The 26,971-nt window shown below is 49.6% G+C and overlaps 2 protein-coding genes across 2 annotated transcripts; both read right to left on the bottom strand.

Annotated features, from left to right (window-relative positions):
* Positions 1–523: 523 nt before the first annotated feature.
* RAB8B (RAB8B, member RAS oncogene family) lies at positions 524–18,458 on the bottom strand. Its single transcript, XM_081337095.1, has 8 exons — positions 18,323–18,458; positions 8,031–8,091; positions 7,451–7,511; positions 6,441–6,518; positions 5,877–5,966; positions 5,453–5,518; positions 4,707–4,757; positions 524–3,225 (listed from the first exon to the last, which is right to left on the bottom strand). Exons 1-8 carry the CDS (start codon positions 18,444–18,446, stop codon positions 3,133–3,135), a joined length of 624 nt encoding a protein of 207 aa, XP_081193221.1. The 5' UTR covers positions 18,447–18,458; the 3' UTR covers positions 524–3,132.
* An 829-nt stretch (positions 18,459–19,287) lies between these two features.
* LACTB (lactamase beta) lies at positions 19,288–25,502 on the bottom strand. Its single transcript, XM_081337534.1, has 6 exons — positions 25,256–25,502; positions 24,820–24,886; positions 23,539–23,729; positions 23,086–23,401; positions 22,436–22,601; positions 19,288–21,535 (listed from the first exon to the last, which is right to left on the bottom strand). The coding sequence occupies exons 1-6, from the start codon at positions 25,484–25,486 to the stop codon at positions 20,959–20,961; spliced, it is 1,548 nt and encodes a 515-aa protein (XP_081193660.1). The 5' UTR covers positions 25,487–25,502; the 3' UTR covers positions 19,288–20,958.
* Between the last annotated feature and the right edge of the window lie 1,469 nt (positions 25,503–26,971).

Here is a 26,971-nt window from a genome sequence, read left to right as displayed (position 1 = left end):
CTCATGCCAGCCGTTCCTCCCCTTCCTGCTGAAGAGGGGAGGAAATGAGGGAGATTTCAAGACACACAGGAGGAGTTAGGCCTTTGGACACAATGCGTTTCATGTGGTGGAATAACTAGGTAAAAATTACTTTGTTTAGAATATTGCATTAAATTTCACTTGCACATAAAGTCATTTGTAAGGCCACAGGAATGCACTCACGTTTTCCAGAAGTTGTGTAACTTTCCTGCTAATTGTGATTTACTTTAGAATGTAATATATTTTTTTTAAAAAAAATTAAACCGTAACATTAGAATACGGCAATACCAATGCAGAGATCCATTTCAGTATAATTGACTTTACGACATTTCCCATTCCAGCATTTCTCTAATTACCAAGTCCTTTGCTCATTTTAATTGCAGCTGAAAGCCTTGCAAACTCTAACCAAATGAGTGACAGACACATTCAGCGCAACATCCCAAGGTGGCTACCAGCCATAATGGATTTTATTCTTTCTGAAAATAAGACGTGGGAAAGCACTTGGTACATGTACATACCCCATTTATTAAAAAAAAGCTGGCAAGTATTATACAAGTACTATACAGAGGATGCAAGTTCAGAAGTTTGTTTTTCTGGCCTCACATGCAGCCCAGGAGCCTAGAGGTGCAACTGGGCAGGTAATACTTAAAAATCGAAGATGGCCGCGATGATGGACAGGGGCAGGACTCCAGGGCAGGGGCAGGACTCCAGAAACAGGGGAAGGAAAAGTCCTCCTCTCACGGGGAGCGAGGTCCGACGGCCTCCCCACCCCTTGAAGAAGGGCCAGAAGACCGCAGCCCAGCCCACTTCGGTGCTCAGTGCTAGCCAGGGTTGGCTTCTGAGGGCCCCCGCTTTGCAAGGGACCTGCTCTGCTCATGCGAAGACGGGGAGGTCAACCCCACCGCCATTGTTGACCGCCTGGCCAGAGCCTTCCGTGGCCTTTCCTCAACTGGCTGCCCATCAGGTGTGCTGTGATGGGAACAGCAGCCCGGCACATCTGGAGCGCCCAGATTGGAGGTGGAGAAGAGGCAACGCGTCTCTCGTGAGAAGCTTTCCCTACCACAAAGCCAGCATCTTGGCCTCCACCTGGCTGCAGAGGCGATTGCTTTTCCTTAAGACTAAGGCTGTTTTCAGGTGACGGCCTCTTAAAAAAAATCCAGCAGGGAAGAAATAATTCTGTCGTTAAAACAACCGACAGGAACAAAACCTAAACTTTAACATTACAAAGGAAAGTTAATTGTGTGTTAACCTTACAACACCAAGCTTAAAGTGTATTTCCTATGGTCTTACTCACATTATGTACACTGTAGCACAGCTAGAAGTAAGAAAATAGCATTTTTTTTAATAAAACAGAGTAGATACCCCAATATGCTGCTGCTTCAAAAAGCACTTTATAACATTCCAACTAGTTGCAGGCTCTCTCGAGGGAACGTTCTCAGAGACGAAGCGTCTGTTGGCAGAACCCGAGATATGGGAGAAAAGGACGCCAAGAGGAAAGCCGAGGGAAGGAAAGACAGAATGACAGTTTGGGTTTTATGACAATCCTGAGACAGGGAGGATTTGAGGGTGGGCATGCCCTGTGGGTGCAGCCCCCCCCCCCGTCTCAAAGAAAGCACTTTGCACCCTATGGGTTGTGGGGGGCATGAGGCCGACTCTGCCCATGTGCTGACCCTCAGGGGAGCGTCACAGCCGTTTCTGAAGAGCCCAACGGTGGAGCTGAAGAGAGGAAGGCCCGCCAAAACAGCCCACCTGCTTCAGGGGTCCCCACACAAGACTGAGATCAGTGCTCGGGAAGGAAACACTCTACGGTGAACAGAGTGGGCTGCGGGAAGGCAGCGCGTCCCAGGGCAGGTGGGGGAGCCGGGAGCCGCCCCGCGCAGAGGGTTGGTTTGGCACGTCAATAAAAGCAAAGCACCCGTGCAGAGGAGTCCGGCTGTGGCATCGCACACCAAGCCCGGAATGGAAAAGGCAGCTCAGCGCCAGTCTGCTTCAAGCCCCGAGTCGAGATCCGCGTCTTCAAGACCCAGGGAACGTCCTCGTCATCATGGCTTCTTTTCGACGGGGACCCAGGCTGCGCCCGCCCGGCAGGCCTTCTCTATCGGCATTCAAAGAGCCACCGCACCTCACGCAGGGAGGAAAGCCGGGCCCCGGGTTCAACCAAAGGCCCCGGGGAGCAGAGCCAAATTAAGGAACAAGGGAAGAGCGAGGGGACGTCCAGGACCCAGAGAGGGAAAAGCAAATTCATCTCGACCGACACAGGCTGGTGTATTTGTTAAACCATCTGAACCCCACAGGAGCTTTTAAGTGGTTTGAGTTTCCCACCTGCACATTACGGTGGCATTGTTTATTGGCATCCCTGGGAGGGAAAAGGTTCAGAACATGTGCCCACCGTACGTGTACCCCAGTTTCCTACAAGTGCCAGTTCCCCTTTGAAGGCCACAGAGCCCTCGGACCGGAGGCCAACAATCTGCACCTGGAGGAGGGGAAGAGGATGGGCTGTCTCAGATAGCAGAGCCCCCCCTCCTCCCCCCACCCTGGAGGCCCTAGCTGCCCCTGGGGAGGGCAGGATCATGTCCCTGATAAACAAAGAAGTTTGCAGTCGCTGGAGAGGAAAGAAAATGAGACGGACGAAGCCTGTAAAGAGGGCTCCTAGAGTGACCGGCCCGCCAACTGACAACCCCCTGGGCATCTCTGCCCCAGCCCCAACTTTCGACCGAGGACTAACGGAGATGTGCAAAGAATATACTCAGCAGTTTCTGAAGCAGGCAGTGGAAGGAAGGAAGGAAGGAAGGAAGGAAGGAAGGAAGGAAGGAAGGAAGGAAGGAAGGAAGGAAGGAAGGAAGGAAGGAAGGAAGGAAGGAAGGAAGGAAGGAAGGAAGGAAACGGAGCTCCGGCAGGCAGGAGTCTCTCAACTTCACAGCTTCCACGTCTCGGAGGGGGGAGACGGACGATGGCGGCCAACAGAGAGAGAGTCCCCATCCATTCTCTTGGTTTAGCCTGTTCCAGGTCCAAGCAGAGCCCTCAGCAGCAGCCGGGTGCAGCCTGGGCTTTCGGAGAAGCAGGAAAAGGTGTTTTTTTGTTCTAGGTATGCTGCAGTCTCTTAGGAGAAGTTCATCAAAGCAGCGTGCATCGAAAGAAGCTGCTCTTCTTCGACCGGTTCTCTGTGATCTTCACGGGCCCGCTCGCCCCTGCCGAAATGTTGTCATTCTAGGGAGAGGGGCGAGAAGAAAAAGGAGGGCGGGTGATTAAGAGGAAAAGGGTGAGGCGAAACACCCTCAGACTCCAGGGGAAAGAAAGCAGCTGGGAGACTGCCTGGGAATCCAAGCGCTTATTGGTCGGTTTCCTTTTAAACTCTAGCAGGGTACCAGGTGAGGTGTTTGTTTGTTTTTTAAAAAAAACCCTCTACAACTTTTCCCTTTTTCTCCCGAAACAGGAGTGAAATGTAATCAAATGAAATTCAGAAAAATGTCAGGAGTTCAGAAGGTCCCAAGGAAGACATCAGCCCGCACTGTGAGGGAAGCAGCCATGGGAAATGCTTCTGTAAATCTCGGTGGGGCAAGAGGAAGGCCCACTTCGTTACGCTTCCTGCCCTTGGCACCTTTTCTAGGCTCTGGCAATCAGGAACAATCAGGAAAAGAAACTGTGCGCTTTAGTTCGAGGGAGCCAGCGGAAAAGGCGAGGAGTTTGGGTTTGTTCACAGTCAGTCCAGGACATGTGGGGAAATCAAAAGGATACAACTCTTGGTCTGAAAGGGAAGGAGGAAGGCAGAGGCCAGCAACCCTTTTGCAAGCTCACACAGCCAGGCGTGCCGCTATTTGCGCGGTTGCTGCGTTTCAAGAAGGGTTGTGCAGGAGGTCTGGCTGAGAGGTTGCGCAAGCGCTTCGGCCTGATCCTCACCTTCAAAATCCAAACTATTTTCTGGGCAAACAGGAGGGAAAGCCACAATCCTCACAGACAGACTGGAAGAGCTCAAGGCTGCACAGAGTCAGGCCAGGCCGCTCATCCCAAGGCTCCCTGGCCTGGCCCTGAGTTCGGGTCCTCCTGCTGGCAATGCAAGCTGCCCCAGCACTGTCTGTCCTCCACCAGACACCCCTGCAAAGGGTCCCAAATGTTCCCACTGAATAAAGCGGAGCACCTGGTGAGGCTGAAAGCGGAGGGCGGGGCCGATGGGCCCCCAGCCTCTGCAGCCCTGGGCTGTCACCTTTACAGATACATACCGTAATGTGTGTGTGCAACATATGAAAATGCTTTTTTTCCTGTAATGCAAACATATCATAGTGTCCATTGATTTTATTGCTTTTGTGTAATTTTAACTCCCAATGGAATTTCACATAGTTTGAAATGGTTATTCATTACGCTTTATTACTGTAATGGCATTTTTGGACCTGGCTTTTTATTGCCCTGATCATTGATCAAATAAATCTTTGTCTTGCCAACTGTTTAGTTTTTGCTTGTTAATTTTGATTCTGGCTGGGGTGCACCCTGGAGAGGTGTGTGTTCTCTTTTTGTACCAGGCTGGGGGGGGGGGTCTCGTTAAGGGGGTGACCGGCCAATTCAATGCTCCCAGTCCCACCACAGCTGGTCAGGTGCTGCCCCCTTTGGGGGAAACATTTGATTTGAATTGCTTAGTCCCTGCAAAGTGCAGAAGCCACGCTGATCAGGATATATTAGTACCAAGAGAAACCAACCATTTTTTTGTTGAGTTTTGTCATAATATCCCGTGCAAGGGTGAAGAAAGCCTGGAAGGAAGAGAAAAGATACGATGAGATCCAGATAATTTATTAATTAAATTCTGAAATTTAAACCGATAGGCCACCCAACTCCATTGGGCTTCAGACAATTACTCTGGAGGGCAGAATGAAGTCCTTTAGGGAAAGGCAATTATTATGCTCCAGTTGCCTTTCTCAAATTTTGAGCTATGATTACAATCTAGAAATCCATCTTTTTCTCCAAACACCCGTGCTGGCGCCCCACCCTTGCCAGAGAGGGGTGGGAAAGGTGTACGCCAGGAGGGTCAAGCAGGATTGTACGATTACCCCAGTGGGCACCAGCCTTGCCCCCCAGAAGGCAGAAAAGCCCTGCAGAGGAGTTGAGGGATCTGCTCTCTACCACGGAAGGACAAAGCGAACAGGCCGATGGAACCTCTCCCTGGAGGGAGGGGGGGTCCCCTGTATGCCAGCCCTTGACAAGATTCAGGAGGCTGCCAGATGATGAGACAAAGAGGGGCTGGCTCTCGTCCCCCACCTCCCTTTTGACTGAAGAGGCCAGGGGGAGCTGAATCAAGTCTTGGCCACAGAGGGACAGAGACAAGCAAGGGGGTCTTGAAATGCTTGAGAGGCAGAAAGAGGGAGGGGGTCCTGCTCCCCCTCACTCTCCCAGACGTCAACTCCACGGCGGCAGGACCAACTCCTGCTGGCACCTACGTTGTGCTTACCTCTTCCACGTTGATGCTGGACTTTGCGCTGGTTTCCAGAAATTTGATGCCATAGTCAATTGCTAACTGCAATATGAAGATTTCAACAAGGAGTCAGATTCAGTGATTCCATAAATGGAAAGTCTGAATGCAAGCTTTGACACTTGGACCTCTCATGTTCTTCAACTGGGGAACAAGCAAACCTGTCTGCAAAACCCTCTCTGAAGACAAAACGGGGTGGGGGGTCTGGTGGCCCCTTTCTAACCAATTTTATGAAAAGGCCGCAGTTCAAGAAAGCTCTTGCCTTTTCATCACATTTGTCAGGAAAGATGCTGCCAAAACCCTCCTGACTTTTTGCCACTGCAGACTGCCACTGTTTTTTTCCCCGCCCCCCGCAGGAAAAAGGCAGCTCCGATATTAGAAACTCTGTTTTCATGAGATTTACCTTTTCTCCTTTTTCCTTTGAAACTTGCCTTTTCTCATTCATGTCAGATTTGTTGCCCAGGATCATCCTTTCCACATCCGAAGAAGCGTGCTGGGTGGAGAGAGGAGAATAGCAGCCTTACGATGCCCTGCCGTGTTCTAAACCCAAAGCCCTGGCAGGGAGGGGGGGAGGGGGTCTGTCCAAAATTGTCTTCCTAGAGGCTGAGCTTTGCAAAGTCTGCTTTGCTCACAGGCTGCACCGAGGGCTAAACAAAGCTTCAGCGCTCAGAGGAGGAGAGGAAACGAGCGAGGCCCCAGCCCAAACCTGAGCAGGATTCCTGCCAACAGGAGGGGAAATCTGGAATGCCGCAACTCAAGGAGAAAAAACGGACAATGGAAGCTCAAGCGTGGAGAAGCTGCAGGCAAAAACTCCGAGTCCCCCTTTGTGTTAGCTTTCTCCCACAGAAAAGCTCCCCGGTGGGCGTCCTCAGCTAGTCTCTCCCAAGAAAAAAGAGTCAATCTGTGTCTTGTCTGCATGGGACCCTGCAAAAGCCCCCACGTCTCTTCCCCTTCCAGGCACACCTACCTCTTCAATGTTCCTGATCCAGTTTTTAATATTGTCAAAAGACTTTTCATTGGTGATATCGTAAACCAGCATTATCCCCTGGGGGGAAAACAGAGAGTGCAGCCACCATCACTCCACATTGGCCACAACAGATCTTTTTGCCTCGATTAAAACAAGCCTCATCCCTCAACCATCCCTGGGTCAACTGTGGATATCTAAGTTTGCTAACTGAGGTGTTCACCACAAATTAAAAAGCCAGCCTTTAGGCACAGCCATCGCCTCCTTTTCTTCTGATGCAGCAATTTCATCAAAGATCTAGTCTGGCCTCTTGGTTTCAGCCGGAGACCCTGGCAAGCCCCCCCTGGGAGGGCAGAAGCAGAATGCTCCCCCTCCTCTGGGCTCCAGCCTCTGGCCTGATGCTCCTTCCGCTGCAGCTTGAAAGGCCCTGCCCCCCCCTCCCGCCCACCAGTGCGTCCCAGGGCTTGGGCTCTGCCTTCCCCTCAAAATCCACCCCGGCTTTCCGGGGGGGGGGGGAAGAAGAGAATCCAGGCTGCTGGAGAAGGAAGGCAGAAGAGCCCCCCCCCGCCCCCAAATATATTCAGGCCCTGCTTTTCCCCACAGAATCCCCTCCTAAGCTTTAATGGCCTCCTGAAGATCCCGCTTCTGCGTCAACCATTTCTGGCTTCTTTTGCAGTGTGTTCGGTGTGTTCATCGGCTGCTTCCCACGTTTGGCCAGAGAGAAAGTCAGCAGCTGTAAACAGCTGCCCTGCAAGCTCAGAGAAGTGGCAAAGCACTTTGGAAGTGCCGCAGTCACAGGCCGCTCACAGTTCCCACCCTGCCAATTCCGCTGCTGGTGAAACCTCAAGTTTTCTTAATGATGCCACTCTTATGGGCCTGGGGGGGGGGGAGGACTTGAGAAAGGCAGGGCCGCAGACTCTGCTCCTCCCGAGCGAGCCCACGCGTGGCTGGCCTGCCATGGAAAATGGGCTGCGGTGGGGTGGGTTCAGGTGAGCCTGAGAACGCAGACTCACCATGGCACCTCTGTAGTAGGCTGTTGTGATGGTGCGGAATCTCTCCTGGCCTGCCGTGTCCCTGAAAAGCAAGATACATCATCAAACCGAGGCCGGGGGTGGGGAGGGGAAACCATGCTTCATCCCCTTCCCAAGCACCCCTAACAATGCTCCACCTTTTGCTTGGTCCTGGCACACAACTCTACCCAGTTGGGTTGAGCACAGCCTGGAACCCAACCCAGTTGCAGACTGAAGGCCGACCCCGCCCGAGGGTCTGACAAGCCAAAAGGTCCTAGAATGCAGCTTGCAGGTCAACCCTTGACTCCCTCCCTCCCCGGGGTTAGGCCTTGCGCACGTTCTCCTTGATTGGTCTGATTTCCATTAAATGCTGATTAAATGGAGCTTTAAACCCAGATATCTTGGGCAAAGTCCAAAACGGTCAAGAAGGCCAAACGTCTGCCACGCCCAAAGAGGCCTCAGGCTACCTCGCCCCAGCTCTGCCGTCTTCAGAGAGAGTTTTGCGTGGAGTTTCAGAAAGGAAGGCCTCCACTCCGGGAGCTCCCACCTGTGTCCGCAGGCCAGTTGCGTTCCGATCACTTACCATATCTGCAGTTTGATTTTCTTCCCATCTAGTTCTATTGTTCTGATTTTAAAGTCAATTCCTAAAAAGATAAAAAATAAAAAGGAGGGGAATCACATTAGGGCTCTGTTCTGTCTTGCTGCAACGCTCTCCTGCATCCGAGAATTCAGAACAAGCAAAGCACTTTCGGAACAAACCCGCCCAAATCTCCATCACCCTCAATTAAGTGAATTCTGTCTGAACTGCTCCAAAACAAGAGTCTCTGTTTAAATCAAGGGTAATCCCAGTTCCGCTGGGGATAGAAAGAACTCAAATTAAACTACAGTTCCACCTCTTTTTTTTTGCAAATGGGATTTTTTTTTTAGCAGAGATGCAGTTGTACCCACAAATATGTTTTTGTCTACATGCAGGGAAAAGAAATGTGCAATTTTGTAGCTACAAAAGGAATTTTGGATAATTCCCCAGAGCTCAGCTGGTTTAAATATCTCTACAGCCCAGTGGATTGATTCCAGCGTGAGGCCTGGTGGAGTTTTCTTTTTTTCCCCTTTCAGGGCGACAATGGAAAGTCTTACTAAAGCCTGCAGCTCTTTGCAAGGGGCTGTCGTGAGCCACCCACTGGCACTTCCTCCCTTCGGCAACAGGAAGTGGTGCGCTGCTGCATCCATTCGCACCAGAGGTCTGCTGACTGGCTGCTGCTTCCGGAGGAGCAGGTTGCAAGACACACGAAACAGCCCAACGGAGAGCAGAGCTGAAATTCTGAGTCATGCAGCAGCTTGACTGTTTTCTGCTTCCCTTCCACAAGCAAATACAGAGTTGCCAAAGAGGTGAAATTGGAGCGTCTGTCCGAATGCCTTGTTGGGCCACTAGGCCAATGTTGCTCAACGTTGGCAGCCGGAAGATGGCTGGTTTTCCACTCCCAGAATTCCCCAGCCACCGTGGCTGGATGGGGAATTCTGGGAGTTGAAGTCCACCGGTCCGAGAAATACTGCATTAAAAGAAGGCCTAATTTTAAGGGGAATGCAAACCAAAGGCCTTGGCTAGTCACCTCTCCTCCCATCTGATGGCCTGCCAAGGATCTGACAGACAGACACAGATCAGAATGAATAGGTGTGCAGTGAAAGGTCCACACGTTTTTCTCTAGGAGTTCATGGTGACCTCACCCTAACCCTAAGTGGTTAGGGTTAGGTCACCATCACTGCTCTATAGCTTCCAAGCCTTTCAGAACAGCAGATTCCACTGAAGCACAGCAGAGGCTTCCTCCAGGTTGGAGGACCTGCCTCGTGCATTCAAAAGGCAAACTCCCCAAAGAGTCGAGTGCTTCCCCAGCCTTGGACCCAGCAGACTCTGGACGCCCCAGGTCCAAGAGAAACAGGACTCCCACGTGCCCTGGGCAAAAGTGGCGGAATTAGGCCAAGAGCTGGAAAGAAGGCTAACCAACTGGCACTGACCATCCCGCTGCCAAAGGGGCTCCGGAAGGGAACAGCTGGGCTTCTGCACTGAGCTTGTATCAGCCAACCCTGTTCTGAGTCAAGCAAGATTAATACTTCTGTAGAACAGAGTGTCCACTCTCAATTAGGGCAAAGTGAAGGTTTTCTGAGAATGGAGCTGGACGTCTGCTGACCGCAGAGAGAAGGATGTGAATTTTCTTAGCAATAGTATGGAAGTGGTTTTATTGCCTCCTTCCAAAACGGTTAAACTTCCCGGCCAGGTCTACAGCTTGAGGATTCCCAAAGACTTTGCATCCAAAGAGCGCACTTGCCTGTGGCTGGCCGCTATCAGAAGTGAGCATAACATTTGTGGGGGCATGAAAGGGTTGGCTTGCCTTGAGCCTCCTCCCTCCAGCAGCCACCTAGGTGGGCTTCTCTCGGACCCCCTCCTCACCACCACCCCTGGTGCGAGGGCTGCCTTTTGCAAAAGAGCTCAAGGTTAACAGGAAAAAAGGGGAGCCCCGACTCTCCCCAGCATTGAAAAGGAACACTGCTGACACGAACAGAGTCCACACATGGAGGAATTTGCAACAAGGACAAAGACGGCCTTTGATGGAAGGAATGCAGGTCAAGGAAGAGCACAATTCTTCCCAAGCTGCCTTCCTGCAGCCTCAGCCTTCACTCTGTGTTTCCCCACGTAGCAGTTCCAGGCTCGGAAGGGACTCCCCGTTTTGGTTGGGGCTGAAAGTCCACTTCCCCCACTCACAGATATGACCATTTGCTTTCCGCTTAGGGCTGGGGTGGGCAACTATAGCCACTTTATGAGCTGCGGACTTCCTGAGCCAGCCATGCTGGTTCAGGAATTCTGGGAGTTGAACTCCACAAGTCGCCATAGTTGCTTGCCCATCTCTAGGCCTTCACTGCAAGCAACATACTTTCAATTTCCAGTCTGTCCATCAACAAGCTGGTAAAAAATTACAGCTCCTTTTAAAGGCTCTGAATTTGATGGACGAGGAGACAGCAAGAGTCCTGGAGGGGAAGTTTTATCCTTGCAGGATGCAGGCTTTCGATCTGGCTGCCAGGCCAATCAACCGACAAAGTGCACCATGGGACCGCGGCTGATGTGAGAGGAGGGGAGGAGCCTCGGTCTGTGGCTTTATGACAAGAGGCAAGGTTTTGTGAGGTGCAGCCTCCGACACAGAGTGGCGTGACCGACATCTGACGAAGGGAGGTGCATGAAGGATGACTTGCCGGTTTCCATTATGTTTTGAAAAGCTTCAAATATGCCAAGTGCCATAGAGAGGATGGTTTCATTGGCTTTCCAGATATTAATGTCTCTCGTACCAGTTGTTGCATGTCCTTTGGGGGAAAAAACTTCTGAGTAGGGTAAATACACCAAGCCCAGCACTAGAAGACACTTTCCATTGAAATGCATCGGTGGCAATGGCCCTGGACCTGCAACCTTGACTGAGCTGGAAATTACAGTCATAAATCACTGCGGTCATAAATCGAGGCACCCATGTGACCAGAAGCAATTTTCCAGCCTTTTTCATTAAGTGAAGGTGGCGGTTTTTAAGCAAGCCAATTTCACCTAAATGGGCTTTTTTGCCAGAAACCGGCAAAAAACATCATGAGTCGTGGTCACGTGACCAGGGACAGCCACAACCACTTGCAGATCTGCCCTGTTTGGAATCTGCTGGGAAAGCAAGCATTTGACCTTCTCCAATATAGAAAGGGCCTGCCTGATAGCAACTGGGCTTCTCACAGGGAACACCACGCGAGAGACCCCAACCAGACAGGTAGCCCAGCGCATGCGGCCTGAAACACAGCACCTATCCCTGATGCTTTACGACAGATGCGCCACACACAGCCATCTGGCCTGCCACTCTGACCTTTGGAGACATTTCCACGTTTCCTCTTATTCCACAGAGACAAAAGTCACACAGAGGTATATTCTGCTTTGGAAATGTCTCCCAGGCAGTATGAGATAATTAGTTCCTTGGCTTCAGGGAATTGGGTGACAATCTAGAAAAGGACCCACTGCTGGGCTCTGCTTCTCCGAACCTCATCATGGCCCAAAGTTACAAATAATCCGTTTACTAGCCTCTCAGCTACAAATTCCTGAAGATGGAAGAATGAAAAATAAAGAACTCATTAAACTTGGTAAGGCATAATTAATCCTGTCGCAAAGGATTGGAAAAATAGGCACAGATGTTCTATTCTTGCATCCTTACACTCCTACGAACTACAGTAATTAATGACTCTGAATGGTACCCAGAAATACATTGTTAGCCGGTGCAGCTCCCATAGAATAGGTGTTACTCCACTGAGGTATTTCTGAGCTGTTTGTACTTTCCACGCAGCCTTCAAAGCCAGTCCAATGCATGAGTTGGGCTCAAGCGGCGCTACTTCACTGCAGAGCCTCCCCCTGTGGCACTGCCAAGCTCAGTGTTTTGTTCAAACTGGACCACAGCGATTTTACTCTGAAATGAACACTTCAAAGGGACAGTCCTTGTGGAAGAAAGACCCAGAATTTCACTTCTAGATTATGCCTTAACAGCCCAATTGCTAGCGACAGATGCACAAACATGGTGAATCGGATCACTTTTCTTGAGGGAAGCAGTGGGATCCTACTTAGAGCTTAGGATCTCTCTCCCCTTTGACATAGGCTGTCCAAGCCCTTGCATCGCATCAGATTATCTGGTGGCCTTTGTCCACCCTAATTTGTCAACCTAGACCAAATGAGCAGAGAAGTAATCCGATACTGCTTAATACACATCACGGCATGAATTTCACACTGTCCACCTCAGCAGAATTGAAGGCAAAGGAAACAAATTCCTAAAGATGGGAAAACATTCCCAGGAACCACACTGCCCCGGGAGCGCTGTCCAATTAAAGGAACCAACACGTTCTCCATTGCCTCGTGAGGCTCCTTTAAGAAGGATGTTGCTAACCGGATTCCTCTTCAAACTATCAAGTCAAGCAATTATTGCATGGAACTATCCCAATCCAGCAGAGAACTCTCAACAGCTGGAAGGTTGTTCAGAGAGAAATTCAGGCACGCAATCCTTTCCATCAAGATGCCTCAGGACTCCACTGTGACCTCAGCAGTGTGGAATTCAGGCATAGGAAGTTCATACAGCCGACCGATTTCTCTTCTAACAGAGAACGAGTTTTCCCTTTAAGAGACGCCGTTGTGTTTGGCATCTATGGAGCATTCTTCTCCCCCTTTGGAGAGGTCCAGGTCAGATGCTAAAAACAAGTCAGATTCATCCTTTTTATCTGGATGATCAGGACACACACACCCTCCCACCCCCACCCCCCAGCCTTTGAGTCAGAATAAAATTGAGCATCAAGCTCAAAAATAGCGTGGCAAAAAAGGACAAATCCCATTCTTCAACAGGTAGATTAGAAAAGAAAACTTAAAGCTGAATATCCTAGTAAGCTCAACAGAGATGTCGAATTCTGTGTGTATATTGCAGCACAATTCTGGAAATACTCTCGACGGCTCTGAAGGAAAGTTCAAACGGATCTACTTAAGACGGTAATCATTCTGGTGCTCTGGTCATTACCTAAATGTGGTTAATATAAATTGGTCTACTACCACATCATAAATGAGAGGATAAGACTCAATGATTTTTATGTTCAGAGCAAATATCAACACACTTAAGCTGCCAAATTTAATAACAGGATAGAGAAAGGCTAGCGAGAGGTTTATCGCAGTAGAAGCATGCTACGTCCTCAGTGGAAAATTGCTAGGATTTCTCAGGCAACCAAAAAGCGAGCTTAGTTTTGAACACAGAGTTATATTTTGTGGTTTCACAAGGGCATATTAGGAGGATTAAACATCTATTCAGATAACATTCAACCATGAAACATGTCTTGTTCAAAGCATGCCTTGTTAGTCCCAGCAGAGCCCATGCATAGCTACGCAAAGCCAAAGCCAACTCTGTCTTGACCAGGGCTTGAGGATCTTCCCTGAAGTACGAGTCCCAACCCACAAGCTGGAGCATCTCAAGCAGGGCCATCTCAGATTACCGGTACCTGCAGCACTTAGACCTTCTAGGGCCTGCAAAAAGCAGGATTAAAAACTGCTTTGTTATTGTGCCTGAGGGCCTAGTAGTAGTTCAAAGTTAATAGTCAACTGAAGATGTTTCCTACCAAGAAATGGGATCAGAATTTGAGTTTAGGATCAAACAAGAATATAAGAATATAAGCATTAAAGATGCTACACAACCCACTAAAACAGTGCCTAGTGTTCAAATCAGGGTAGGCATTTTGCACATATTGTTTGGAACATGCTCGCTGTTCTTGCAGCTCACGATAATTTCCACACAGCAGATGTTTGGGCTTGGAACTGAACACAGGGGCCTAATGTTCTTAAAGGTTAATGAGCATTTAAACAAGCCGTTTGTCTCAGTCAAATGCGACCCGCAGAATCATCTGCCAATTAAAGGGGATGAAGCGCCTGGGCATCTGTCAAACAGGGAGGCAAAGGGTGTCAAAGCCTCACCCTGAAAGCAGAGCCAGAAGGCCAGAACAAGGCCAGAACTCCTGCTGGAGAGTCGTCAATGCAAGCAACAGACTGAGCCAGGCCTCGCATCTGAAAATCCAGGTCAGGAGGACACCTCGTCTGAGAAATACCTTTTATTAAAAGGCGTGTGTTTGGGGAAAAGTTGCCACAGCAGCAGAATCGCTCTGATTTTCTTCCCCCACCGTACACTGACAGGCTGCTCCTCTTAGGAAGGGGATCAGCATCTCTTAAAATGAGCTAAGATGTCACAGGCTGAAAAATCAAGACAGGCAGCTACAAATAAGTCCTCCTCCTCCCCCCACCTCCCGTAGTGTATTTTTTTGATATTGCAGGCACCACAAGCACCTCTGATAGAGTGGCTGGGAGGGAGGAAGGAAGGCGTGTAAACTACAGATATTTGATCTAGAAGAGCTGCATGGACATTTTCCAAGCCTCTAGTCACCACAACATGGTGACAAGTCTCCACTTGCTTTACGCTCCGCTGTTTTCTGCAGGAGTTATTTGAACCCATACACCGAATGTCTCCCCAAATCCCCCCCAAAAGCTGAGATGCTTCTGTTTATGCCAATTTTAAATTCCATAAAGCAGCAACTACAGATCTGACGCACACTATGGCTACAAGTGAAAAACTTTTAATACGATCACAGCGATCCTATTACTTGAAGTGATCACCGTTCTTTACGCACTCATTGGCAAGGTGAGTGCTCTGTTCAGCAAAATAACGTTGAGACAAAAAATAATTAAAAATTCCAATGTGCAGTTAACCTTTTGGTTGCTTCCAGGTGAGGTCTCGGCAAAATTACAGAAACGGTTTGATGCCATCTTCCTCCAGTCCCAGTATATCCTACGCCTTTAGGGTATCCTGGTGGTCTCCCATCCAGGTCCTAAACTTTGTTTAGCTCTTGAGAACTTAGCCTTGATCTGAATGGGGTTCTAGCTCATGCAGAATTCAATTGGATTCAGGACTGCTATTTTTGTTCCTGTACTTCACAACTGTGCTCTGAGGATACTCATTCACTACTAAAGGGTTCCGTGCTGTCACACTTAAATTACACATGAGAAATATTAAACTGGCCTCGGTTACTGATTTTGCTGCCCTCCTTTGGTCTCTCTCAAGATGGGCTCGTTCTCTCCATACATTTTCTACAGCAGAGTTTCTCAAGCTTGGCAACTTTAAGACGGGTGGACTTCAACTCCCAGAATCCCTTGCTGGCCGGGGAAATCTGGGTGTCGAAGTCCACCCATCTTGCAGTGGCCAAGCTTAAGAAACCCTGCTCCAAGTGCTGAGAAGCTGCTGTTACTTCACCTTCCTTTGAAGCAAATCGGGGCAACTGAAAATGAAATCCAGACGCACCGTTGCTGAGAAAAACAGGCCCTCTGAACGCACAAGCAGCTTTACGGACACTGCTTTGAATCCTGATTTCATCTTGGATAAGAATGTAAATATGACAAATTTGTTTCCTAGTCAGCAATTTTCTGCACTGACTCTGAACCCCTCCCAGACCACAAGGGAGCCAGCCAGGTCACAGAACAGCCTGCCTGCTCCCCGGAGAGAAAAGACTCTTCCAACTTCTCCAAACCTGAAAGTGCTTCCCCAGAACACCCATCGGCCAGTAATCAATCAATCAAGGTGGGCAGGGGCCAAACAGCCCTGCTCTCTATCTCAGGAGGTCCGGAGGGGGCCTGGTAACTTCAGAGCAACTTTTAGAAGTTGATGCAACGATCAAGCGGCTTCTGAAGAAAGCTGCAGGCGATCTTGTCCAGTTTCACTTCCCTTTTAGATTAGTTTAAGGGCAAGAGTTTCCCCTGGAGGAAGCTGCAGAATCCTGCCTGCAGAGTACAGCTGTTCCAGGTAGAGTGATATGAGGGTCTGGATTCATCAGAGGCTGACTGGGGATGGGAACTGCAGTCCAGCACATCTGCAGGTCATCGGCCCACCAAAGTTGGCAAGGCAGGAGAATGAAACCTGAAAGGAAGAATGAGAACCACACCGTGCCTAAAGATAGAGCAGCTGAGGCTTTTCAAAATGTCTTCCAGCAACCAATGATAGATTTTTCATCATAAGGAGGATCAGAAGGTTCTAGCGAAGTTGTGAAGGAACAAAGGGCTTTTCCTGTGCATCCTGTCTCTGCCTAAGGTTCCTCTTCTTTCAACCAAAATAAATACGAATCACGGCCCCTCGGAAGAAACCGACTTCAAGGAAACAGGGTTCAATAGCACGGTAACCCATTCAGTTGACTATGGAATACTTTAGATCAGGGGTGTCCAACCTCGGCAATTTTAAGATGCGTGAACTCCATTTCCCAGAATTCCCCCGCCGGCCTGAGATATTTTCAAATACAATACTCAATATATTTGAACAATGCACACACCCCAAATTAAAGGAAAAAAAAATCTTAGTTGGTTTGTTAGACAATTTAGGCAAGAATGCAGAGCGCTTGTGGCATGAGGGACTCATTTAATTCAACAGGAAGAGAGGCTAGAACACAAGGTTTCACCACACAGGAACTCCATTTACATTAGCTGAGTAATTAACATTTTCTTCCGTGGCACACAGCAACAGCAACAGCATTTAGAAGGTTCACATGCTGGTATTCTATCTATATCCCTAGCACAACAATATGCCAGGAAAGCTAAAAAACCCACAAAATGTCAGAGAACATGAAGCCATTTGCTCAAGACTGGTTACTAAAAAAATTCATGCTTAACGCCCTTCAACATCCAGTCTGAGCAATTTTTCTTGTAAGTCCTTTCATTTCCTGATAAATTCTGGACACTCAGCACTCCAGCCCTGTGACATTTCAGCAAGAACCAAAGGAACACCCTTCCCTTGAGCCAACTGTTCTCTTTCATGTTCGATGGGAAGTTCAGGCCAGCCTTTCGGGAGGCCACCATGCTCTGAGGAAGCAAAAATGGCAGCGGCTGTGTTGGGGACTTTCCCCCCCAAAGGGTCTTCTTTTGGGGTCAATCGGTGGTGTAGCTCGGAGCTAGGCGAGGCTGGGAAAGGTTCTGCTCTGGAGCCCTGTGTTCCTGCTACGGGCCAAGTCGAAACACAGAACCACCTTCTTCTCCAGTGCTTCTGAGTGCAACGCGAGAACCCAGTCAACAGCGGAGCTGAACTACTTGGCCCAAAGATCAAGTCCACTTTCAGAGGTTACTAAAGGAGTTCTCAGTCAGCTGGACCTATTGCCTTGAGTGTCACATTTTATTCCTCTCTGTTGGTGCTTTGGCTACAGAACCAGGATATGTCATCCCTTCAGGAAGATCACCGTTGGGTACATCTGCTGTTCACTATTTGGATTGAAATGAGTGACACGCACACCGAAATTGCTCAAGTAAACTTGGAACCAAAACAATAAACTCCCCAAAACAAATTCTGGATCAGCGAAGCAAAATGACCCCGCTAAGATTCTACTTTCTGTATCAACAAAGCCAAATGTTACTTTCCGATGCTTTTTGGGTCAGCCCTGCTAGGCCCAAAGCAGCACCCCAACGATATATTATTTGAGACCGTAGCAAAAAAGATCTACAGGGCGCCAAGCGGCCGATGGCTTCTGCTGCTAGGTGGCTCAATACGGTTATGGGAAATAAGTAAAAACAAGAACTGAGGACCAAAGTTGTAAAATCTGTATATAAAAAGCTCGAGCAATAAAAACGGGTTATCTCAGAGAAGAAGAAAAAATTTCTACTTTATCAAGCAAAGGGTACAAATTGCAACGAGGTCACACAGGCAGTTCAAAGATTGGTCAAGGGTGTTTCTACTCTCTTATCACATATAGCAATCATTACCCCGGTCACGAACACGCTCTCCCTTTCACCGCGGCGGTTACCGTCTCTGAGGAGGCTTTTGTGCCTCTGTGTTGTTGCACCAGCGGCGGCGGCACCGGGAGCGCCTTCCTTAACAGCCTAAGCGGCGGCTGCTTTGGGAAAACTGTTGCTTTAGGAAGCCAACGTGGAAAGTGCCGCCCCGGCTTGCGATTCAGACGGGGGCTCCCCGCTCCCTCCCCCGCCTTCCGTAGCCCCCCACAGAAGAGGGGGTGCCGGCCGGGCCCTCCCACGGGCTGCCGAGGAGCCCACCCGGGGGACCCCCGCCCGCAGCCCTGAGCGGCCTTCCCAGGAGAGAGGGGCTCCGGCCCAAGAGAAGGCCGCCGGGGGGGCCCTCGGAGGGGGGAGGGAGGGGGGCGGCCCCCGCCCGGGCAGAGGTGCCCCCTCCGGCCCAGACAGGCCAGCAGGGAGCCCGCGAGGGAAGGAAGCGGGGGGGGGAGGGAGGGGCGCCCGCGCGCCATGGGAGTTGGAGTCCCCCGCGGGCGGCGGCGGGGAGGGGAGGGCGGGAGCCGCCCGGCGCCGCTCACCGATGGTGGAGATGAAGGTGGTGTTGAAGGCGTCCTCGCTGAAGCGGAAGAGCAGGCACGTCTTGCCCACGCCCGAGTCGCCGATCAGCAGCAGCTTGAAGAGGTAGTCGTAGGTCTTCGCCATCTTCGCCGCCGACTGACGGGCGGGGGGCGGGGCCGGGAGGCGGCGGCTTCCGCGGGATGACGGGAACTGTGGTCCGAGGCGGCTCCCCAGGCCCGCGCCGCGCATGCGCCGCGCCGTTCCGCAAGAGGGCCGGGGCCTTAGCATCTCGGGCGGGGCTCCCGCGTGCACCGGCGCCCGTGCTTAGCCATAGGGAGCCTTTTTGTCTCTGCGGTTCGACGACGCCACGCGCGTCAGGCGCCCCACTCGGGCGCCCCCTCCGCTTGCCCATCTTCCCCGATCGCCCTGCGGAGCGTCGCGGTCCTTCCCGTCTTTGGCTCCCTGCCGCCCCTGGGAGCGCCTGCCGCGCCAGCTCCTTTGCAAACGAGCGGCCGGCGAGGAAGGGGCTTTGACTTACTGCCCAGAGCCGCTTCTTTCAGCCAAGGGCAGAAGAGCCGCCAGCGGAGCCGGTGCTAAAGCAGGCGCCCTTTGAGACGCAGGGATTTCTGGTGCAGAAGAGCCTGGCGGACGAGTTTCTTCCCCTGCTGAGCGTGAATTCGGCGCATCTTAAATTTGCTCTTTGTCGTCTGGGTCTGAGACGGTTTTCTGAAAGTAAGGCTGACCGTGCCGGGGGTAAAGCGCAGGAAATTAGCGTTTTGAAATGAAAAGCATTAATCTAGCATGGTATTTCTTTTTCTGAATCGATCTGCGAGGTGTTTAATGACACCTTCCCCTTTTCCTATAGAGGGAATGCGGTCTCGTTACAAAGAAAGAAGCAATTTGGTCTCCCAGATTCTGCACTCTACATCCCCTCTAGAAAAGCAGCCGAGTCGGTTGAAGAAACAGATAATGCCAGTTGAACAGTGCAAACGTTATAAAGCGTTTATTGATTAAGGGATACAAAAGGTAATCGGGTTCTAAGTTCTAAATACTATTTTACATTATCAGCAGCCAGCGTAAGCAGTTGGTGGACCCCCAAGTCAAACGGGGTTTAACTATCATTCGTGTTCAGCTTTTTAAAAGCAAGACACGGGACAATATTTGGCACTTACACCAATTACACTAATAGATCATTCCATATTTCAAAGTCAGAATTGAATGCGTTTCTGATTAACCATCCGTTATGGAAGAAAAGAAGAAAAACGGATCCTCCTCTTCAAAATCTACCATCTCTAGTTCCTGAAGAGTTTAAACATCGTCCCTTTAATTTTAATCTGAATCTTTATTGTAAGTCTAACATTTATACAAGTTCAAGGTTGTGTCTTCCTTTAAAGACAGTTTAAAAAGGGATGGATCTCAACCTTTACTAAAAAGCTGAGAAGAATTTCCAAGAAAAATTCACCAGCCAGGAACGGCAGCGTATTAGTTTTCCTAACTCCCCCAAAAATATTAACCTACGAGAGAAATTGTTGACAGGTTTAATAAAACAGAAAAGGTATAATGGACACTTATACAGCGCAATAAATTTCCAGGATATTCTGAAACAACACCTGTATGAAAGGTTTCTAGGTACAGCTTGAATATTGATTTGAAAATGCAGAGTTTGATTTAAAACAGGGGTGTCAAACTGCCGGCCCACAGGCCAGACGCGTAATTCGGAAGCCGCGGCCACCCCATTGCCGGCAATGGCAAAAAGGCTCCGATACGTTGCGCAATGTCACGTGACATCGCAAGTTTGACATGGCTGATTTAAAACATTCCCAGATAAGTCTTTAGCTTGCTTTTACGTGTCTGCTCAGCAGTTCCCTTTTACTTAACAGAGCTTAACACATATAAAACTGCAGCCTTTGTAAACAGCCCTGAAAAGTTTTAAGACACTCGTTTTCATCTTCTGTTTTTGAGAAAAGGGAATCAAATATTAGAGTCACATAGAGTAATGACAATCTGCTGCCCAGGTTGGCAGTAGGTTAATAATAAAACAGTAGCCCACCAAGCACAATTGTAATGCTAGCACCTGATCTGAGGCTTGATCGTGGACAAATGATTCCATGGTATTGGCAATGTGATTTTCTGCACCAATTATGCCTATTGCTAAAGTGGCCTCCGTCGGTAACTGCCCCAGCCATGAGGGAAAGGATTCACTGTTTGGTTGAAGCTGTCTTCTACGTTGGATCACCCTTGCAAAGGCCCATGGAGACAAAGCAGGACTAAAATCCTGCCAGATGAGATGCTCTCTCTGTCCATGCCTGCAATTCTCCAGGAGAGTCTTCACTGCAGTGTAAAACTTTCCATTCCCATTCTGAAATTGAAGACTCTCTGCTCCACAGACTTAGCTACGAGAGCAAAGGTATCCCATACTGGTTTCCAAACAAAGCATACATTCTGTGCATCACAATTTGCAGAAGAGGAAGAGAAGGTGAATCGTCCAATTGGCACCTGCGTTTGGCTAATTCCTTTGGCTATTTGAATCAGAAAAACTGTACATTCCTTTTCCTTCAATGAAGGATCGCTTGTCCCATTAATAATCAAACCTAATGCTGTGCTATCTGCTTAAAAAGCAAGGGAGAGATAGCTCCTGGGCTACAGATGCTTGTAATCACTCAAGCCTTCCATATTTCCTCTCCAACCTTTGATCAGAGTATTGTACTAACCTGTCCTTTTCAAATTCCTTTGCAATTTTTAAGGCAATACCATCAAGGTGAACAGATTGCATGTTACAAATAACTGTGATGACAACACCACGAGGTGGGATCAGGCAGCTACTACTGGCAATCTCAGAGTTCATTTCTTCAGGAAGAATGAGCAGAACGCTACTTGCTCCTACTGCCCCGCCAGTGTGGAAGGTGTAGTGTCGCTGCTCTTTGCAGTGGCCGCATTCCTGCTGCTTCTCTACAATGAACCAGGCCATTCCATAGGCACAATCACTGTCCCGGGAGACTTTCGTGCTTGGGACTGTGGTCCACATCATTGCTATCGTGTCAGGCTTGAGATAACCAGGAAGAAATCCAGCAGCCAGGTTTTTCAGCTGCCCAAGCTGGTAACTGTAGAGCATTGCATTTCCAAATTTGAGAAGATCGCCCACAGTGGACACAAAGCCACCACCTGCCCACTTGTAAGAGTTATCCACGTAGGGGGCATTGATGAGATGACCTTTTTTGTTGTGAATATAATACCTGGAGTGAAACAAGGATCTCGATAAATTCACAACATAGAGTACCTAAATAATCCATATACCTGCTAGGCTAAAGTAGCCTTCTGCCATTTTATTCTTTTTGAGGTGTAGAGACTGACATAAGGCCACTAGCAATCAAATAAATCATATTAAACAGAGAAGTGCTGCCCGGTTAATAAGCAGCATTCTAATGCTCTGGTCAAGCTCTGCTAGGTAGAGAAAAGCCATACTAACAGTGTAATCTTGAAAGACATCATAAATCCAACCTTTCAGACATCAGATCCGTAACAGGAGAGAGCCCACCCCAAGGCTACCTTCACCAAAAGTGGAAAAAACCCCAGGAAACCACATGCCAGTCAGAGGAATGCTGGAGTATGAGCTCCATCCTCCTGCAAAAACCCAGGAAGGTAAGCCCCATTAATTAAACAGGGAACCGACGCCATGCAAATCTGGGAGGAAAACCTCAGGACGGGAGAGTTTGCCTTTCAAAGATCTGTGGGCTTCGCTTTCCCTCCAGCTCAGCAGCTCCCAGAGCCTCTTTTCCCTGCAGCTGACTGGGGGCCACAAGAGGGCAGTGTTCTCTGGTGTTACGGGATTCCTTCCCTGAAGCAGAATTATGACGACTGATTTAGTTCCGTTTATACCCATGACCTGTTTGAGAATCTTTCCAAGGGATTCAGTTTGACTCCAAATCTCAAATGTCTGCCTTATGTGAGTAGCTGTCCTTTCCAAACAACTAAATTCAACGTAGGAAGCAAAAGAAAGCCGGGGCACAACCCCGTCCCTCTTTTTACACACATCAGTTCTTGCAAAGGGGCAGGCGGAACAAGGCTCACGGTTCAGTTTAGAGAAGTGCGCAAAGACGGGAACACACATGCCGATGTCCCTGCCTGACATTTACCTTGCTCTGTTGTATATCAGAGGCTCATTCTCATCCAACCCCGTGGATCCCATGCCCAAGTCACTAAATATTTTCAGCATGTAGTCCGTGAACTTCTGACTTGAAGCTCTCTCCACGACAGCGCTCAGGAGAGTAAACCCGTGGGTCGAATACAAAAACTGACTACCTTGAAGGAAGCAAAAGAGAAGACAGGCCCCATTTCACACAAGAGTTTATGTTACGGAAGCTTAGTCAGGGTCTGTATTCTAAGTTTGCTCAAGAAGGGATCTACCTGTTCAAAGAGAAAGCATATTTTTGTATACTTCGAAAAGTTTACAAGTTAAATTTTGCAATAGTTAAAAATACAGGGCTTCTGTATTAAAAGTCAACATCTTTGTCTGTCTTTCACATTTAATTTGCTACCTAAATTCCTGCATTTTTATTTGTAATTTAAATTCTTGTAAGAAAACAAGACACTGCTCTTATATGGAGCCGCATCATGGTTTAGCTAGCTGACCCCTGGCTGGCTAGACAAATCCCACCAAGCAGCAGTTTGCTTAAATATGGTTTACTAAATAACCATGCACCAAGCAAACTACTCTGTGGCTTAGCAGAAAGGGTGAATCGACTCCATTATCTACCGTCTGGATGGACGAAGATTAGCCACTCACCTGGTTTAAAGAATAAAGGATCATTTCGAAAGATGTTCAGTGAGTCCATCACGTGCTCAAATTTGTCCTTCAAATAATACTCTTCATGCTCAAACTCCCTTTTCTTCCTTCCACTTTCTGAATTTTTGCCTTCCTGTTCTGGCTTGCCTTTCACCGAGTCCCTCTTTTGAGTCTCTCTGTTTTCCTTCTCTTTTGCTGCTGTTCTTGCGGCTTTTCTGTCGGCCTTTTCTTTTTCTTCTTTGACTTTAGAAATATCCTTCTCGTAGTGGCGGATACCACTTAAATGGGACACAAGCAGCCTTGTGCTAATAGTGACCTAAATTTTTAAAAAATCCAAATTCATTTTGATGTCATCTATGCAAGTTATAATTAAATCATGTTAATGACATATTTCTGGAGTGTGGCGGAGGAGATTTTTGGATGGTGATGCTGTAAACAACCAGCCTCATTTACCTTTTCACCTTCATATTCTTTTTCAGGAAATTCCGGAACGTACTTCTGCACGGCAGCATCTAAATCCAGCTTCCCTTCTTCCCATAGCTTTGCAACAGCAACCATGGTCAGAGATTTGCTAATGCTGGCAATTCGTAGGACGGTCTCCGGACCGCAGAGGACACGGTTTTCCAAGTCAGCGTAACCTATACCTTTAAAGGAATTAGAAGTCTACTATTTAAAGGTGTCCTCTATGCATTGAAACAGCCCAACCCCCCAATGGTCTAAATATCAAAGGTTCTCTTTTTTCTCAACAATAGTCGTATCTTATTGGCCTAATATTTTGCACAAGTAGAACAGCTCTCAGTGAAAATCAGCACTTTATTCTGATAATTAGCAAAAGGAAAGAAAGGCATCATATACAGTACTGTAAAGCAAGAACACATGTCCCAGATATTTCTATTTGTTCAATGTGAACACACAGAAAAACACCAATTAACTCTGGGTGTTGTTTGGGGGGGGGGAAAGAGAGACAAAAACAAAATCAAAGACAAATGAATTATCTCATCCTAGGTCACCTGTGGTACAAGTCAGACTTCCTCAAGCAAAGGTAAGGGATGCCGGCTGTCTGGCAAGCGGGAAGCAGGAACGGCTTGACACCATCAGACTGGAATCTCCTGAGCAAGTCTTATTAAATCCACCAGGTTTGATTCTGATTAACAAAATCCTTCTCACAACAAATATCTTTGCAAATGGCTATAGGGCATCAAAAGGCAGATCGTATTTGGATGTTTACATTCTTGCTTTTCCTTTGGCTAAATTAAATTCGGCTCATAAGTATTACACAAGGATGAACCATACGTTAGCTGAACAATTTTCAACACACTTCTTAATTGCACCATATGCAAAGAAAAATTAGAATTGTCATACAGAGAATAATTTAAATTTTGCTTTGAAAAAGCACGTATATTATTAATAGAAGAGGGTAGAGGCAATTGAGCTCTGAAAACAAGACTGGAAGCTACAAAGCCAAACACCATCAGCTGGCCAAATGTTTTCTCATTAGGCTGGGCAAGTATGGCTGGAAATGATACACTTAATTACATTTCATTGTAAATGTAACCTGTAAATAAAACACTTTTGTTCCAGTACCCGTTTCGTTTTAGAGTAGTTTAAGGGTTCCTGTAATGTTTACATTTTTTAAAAAAAAGTATTATTCTTAATTCCTCCCATTTAGTTTTCTGGTGCCACACCGAGTCCATGAGAACCAGGCCGGGCTGTGAAGCCCCCCCCCCGACTCACCTTCCGCCCAGACCTCTCTCCCGTCCACGGACACGCCGACCACCACGCCGGGGGCCCCCACTTCGTCCTGGGGAACGAAAGGCTCACTCAGCCCGAGACGACCCCCCCATGGTCAGGCTTAGGATGGGGGCATCTGGGGGGGGGGGGCGTCAGTCTTTCGGGTCTGGTCCAAGAAAACCCGGCCTGGCCTCCCCTGCCTCCTTTGTCCCGAGCGCGCTCCGGCCATGCCCAGGAGGGTCACTCGGCACGTGCTCAGAGGCCCCGCGCTTTGACGGCGCCGAGCCCCGGGATCCGGAGCGGCCCCTCAAAGGCGGCTTCGTTCGGGGTGAATAAGCGGCGCCTGGGCAGCCGGACGCCCCACTTGGGGGGGGGGAGCTCGCCCGGCCATTTTGGGGAACTCTGTACATGCTCAGGGTGCACGCTGCCAAGCGCCGACCTTTAGCCGCTGGAGGAGGTCCCTGCTCCGCGCGACGGCCCGCTGGAAGCCCGGTTCCCCGGGCGGCCGCTCCTCGCTGCCCCCGTCCGGCCCGGCTACGGCTACGGCGGTCGCCGCCAGCCCCAGCCCCAGCCCCAGCCGCCACAGGGGCCCCCGAGCGCTCCGGAAAGCGCCTCCCAAGAGCCGCAGGGCGGCCCGCCGCGCCGCCGCGCCCCGCAGGAGCAGCCGCATCGTGCTCACGCCAGGCCCAGGCTCCGCGCCCGGCTAGGCCCGCGTTGCTAGGAGGCGGGCCAGGCGCGAGCAGCCGCTGCCCGAGCGAAGCCGGCCGCCCGTCTCGGGGGGGGGGGGAAGAACCGCGCGCCGAGCGCCTCGATCAGGGCGGGGGGAGCAAGTCGGGCCGGGCCCCGCCGCTGCGGACTCCAACTCCCAGAACCCCCCTCCGTGCCGGCTGGGGGCTGCTGGGAGGTTCGCCTGGCAGAGAGGAGCCCGCTGAGCCCGCGCGGGGAGGGCAGGGGCCGGAGGGCGGCTCTCCTGGGGCTGCCACGCTTTGGGCCCGGCGGTCCCCGGGAGGCTCCGGAGGGAGGCGGCGCTGGGACCTGCCTACCCGAGCCGAGGCAAGGTGGCTTGAATTGGGCCTGGGCCGCCGGCCGGAGGGGCTTCGTGGGCTCTGCCCAAGCCTCCCAGGCCGCTGACGCCATTTAGGGTGATGAAAATGTCACTCTGCGACCATCCTCGCACTTACGACCTTGGCAGGTCAAGGAATCGAAGGAAAGCTGAAATCGGATCGCAAGCCTGGTTGCCGTTTCATTTAGTGACCGCTTCATTTAACTCCCAAGTAGCCAGTCCTAATTGTGTTTGCTTCCATACAGGATGGTCCGTATTACCTGAAGAGGAGCTGCACGTTAGCCCCTCCTCTGACGGGGGAATTAAACATGGGGTCCCCCTTCCATGAAGTCCCTCTGCTTCACGGCCAGAAACGAGGGGTCTTCTGCATGTCTCCCACCCTTGGCCAGACTGTCCTCCGTGGTACTTGTGGACGACGGAAAAGCAACCAGAAGCGTTGGAGGCTTATTGTCTCCAGAGCTCTTTCTGGGCTGTGTTGAGGTCACTGAACAGTCGGTTAAAATGAAGGGGGATCGAACATCCCAGGGATGAGCCTGCTGCCCTTTTAGCCCAAGAATCAACAACTGAAGGAGCAATGACCTGCTGGGGACGGGAGGAGGAAAACCCAGGAAGCCGTTCATAATCACTCCCGTGGACTAGTGCAGAATTCAGGAAATGAAGGGAAATGCAAGTAAACCCATCGACTTGGGGATCAGGCCAGGCCAAATAATTTTTAAATATGCCATAAAATGCAAACCAGATGAAACCCATAGCAGCATTTGTTGTTTTAACTCTCATTCCTGTTTTCCCAGTAAAGCAGAATCATTTATCATTTGCCAAAATTATCTCCAGTTTAGATAAAGTATGGTTTCATTTAGCAAATTTTAAGTTTGTCCCATAGCTAAGGGTCTGGCTGTCATACCTCATTGCAGGGAGAAGTAAACCTAGACCAGAGTATCCAACCTCGGCAAGGTCTGTGGACCTCAACTCCCAGAATTCCCCAGCCAGCATGGCTGGCTGGGAAATTCTGGGAATTGACGTCCACAGGTCTTAAAGTTGCCAAGGTTGGGCACCCCTGCCCTAGAATTGTAGGGTTGAGGGGGATCATGTAGA

This window comes from Vipera berus (genome assembly GCF_964194415.1).
Source record: "Vipera berus genome assembly, chromosome: 12".
NCBI lineage: Eukaryota > Metazoa > Chordata > Lepidosauria > Squamata > Viperidae > Vipera > Vipera berus.
The sequence above is the reverse complement of the archived record's forward strand: the minus strand, read 5'-3'. Positions and strand labels throughout refer to the sequence as shown.

Bases quoted from the DNA above. Each gene is read 5' to 3' on its own strand.
- RAB8B (XM_081337095.1), bottom strand. From the start codon at position 18,446: ATGGCGAAGACCTACGACTACCTCTTCAAGCTGCTGCTGATCGGCGAC. The intron at 8,092-18,322 runs GTGAGCGGCGCC...TTATCTTTTTAG, and splicing joins CACCTTCATCTCCACCATCG to GAATTGACTTTAAAATCAGA. The intron at 4,758-5,452 runs GTAAGCACAACG...TCTTCCTTCCAG, and splicing joins CCAGCATCAACGTGGAAGAG to GCTTTCTTCACCCTTGCACG.
- LACTB (XM_081337534.1), bottom strand. From the start codon at position 25,486: ATGCGGCTGCTCCTGCGGGGCGCGGCGGCGCGGCGGGCCGCCCTGCGG. The intron at 24,887-25,255 runs GTCGGCGCTTGG...TTCGTTCCCCAG, and splicing joins ACCTCCTCCAGCGGCTAAAG to GACGAAGTGGGGGCCCCCGG. The intron at 23,402-23,538 runs GTAAATGAGGCT...TTAAAAATTTAG, and splicing joins AAGAATATGAAGGTGAAAAG to GTCACTATTAGCACAAGGCT.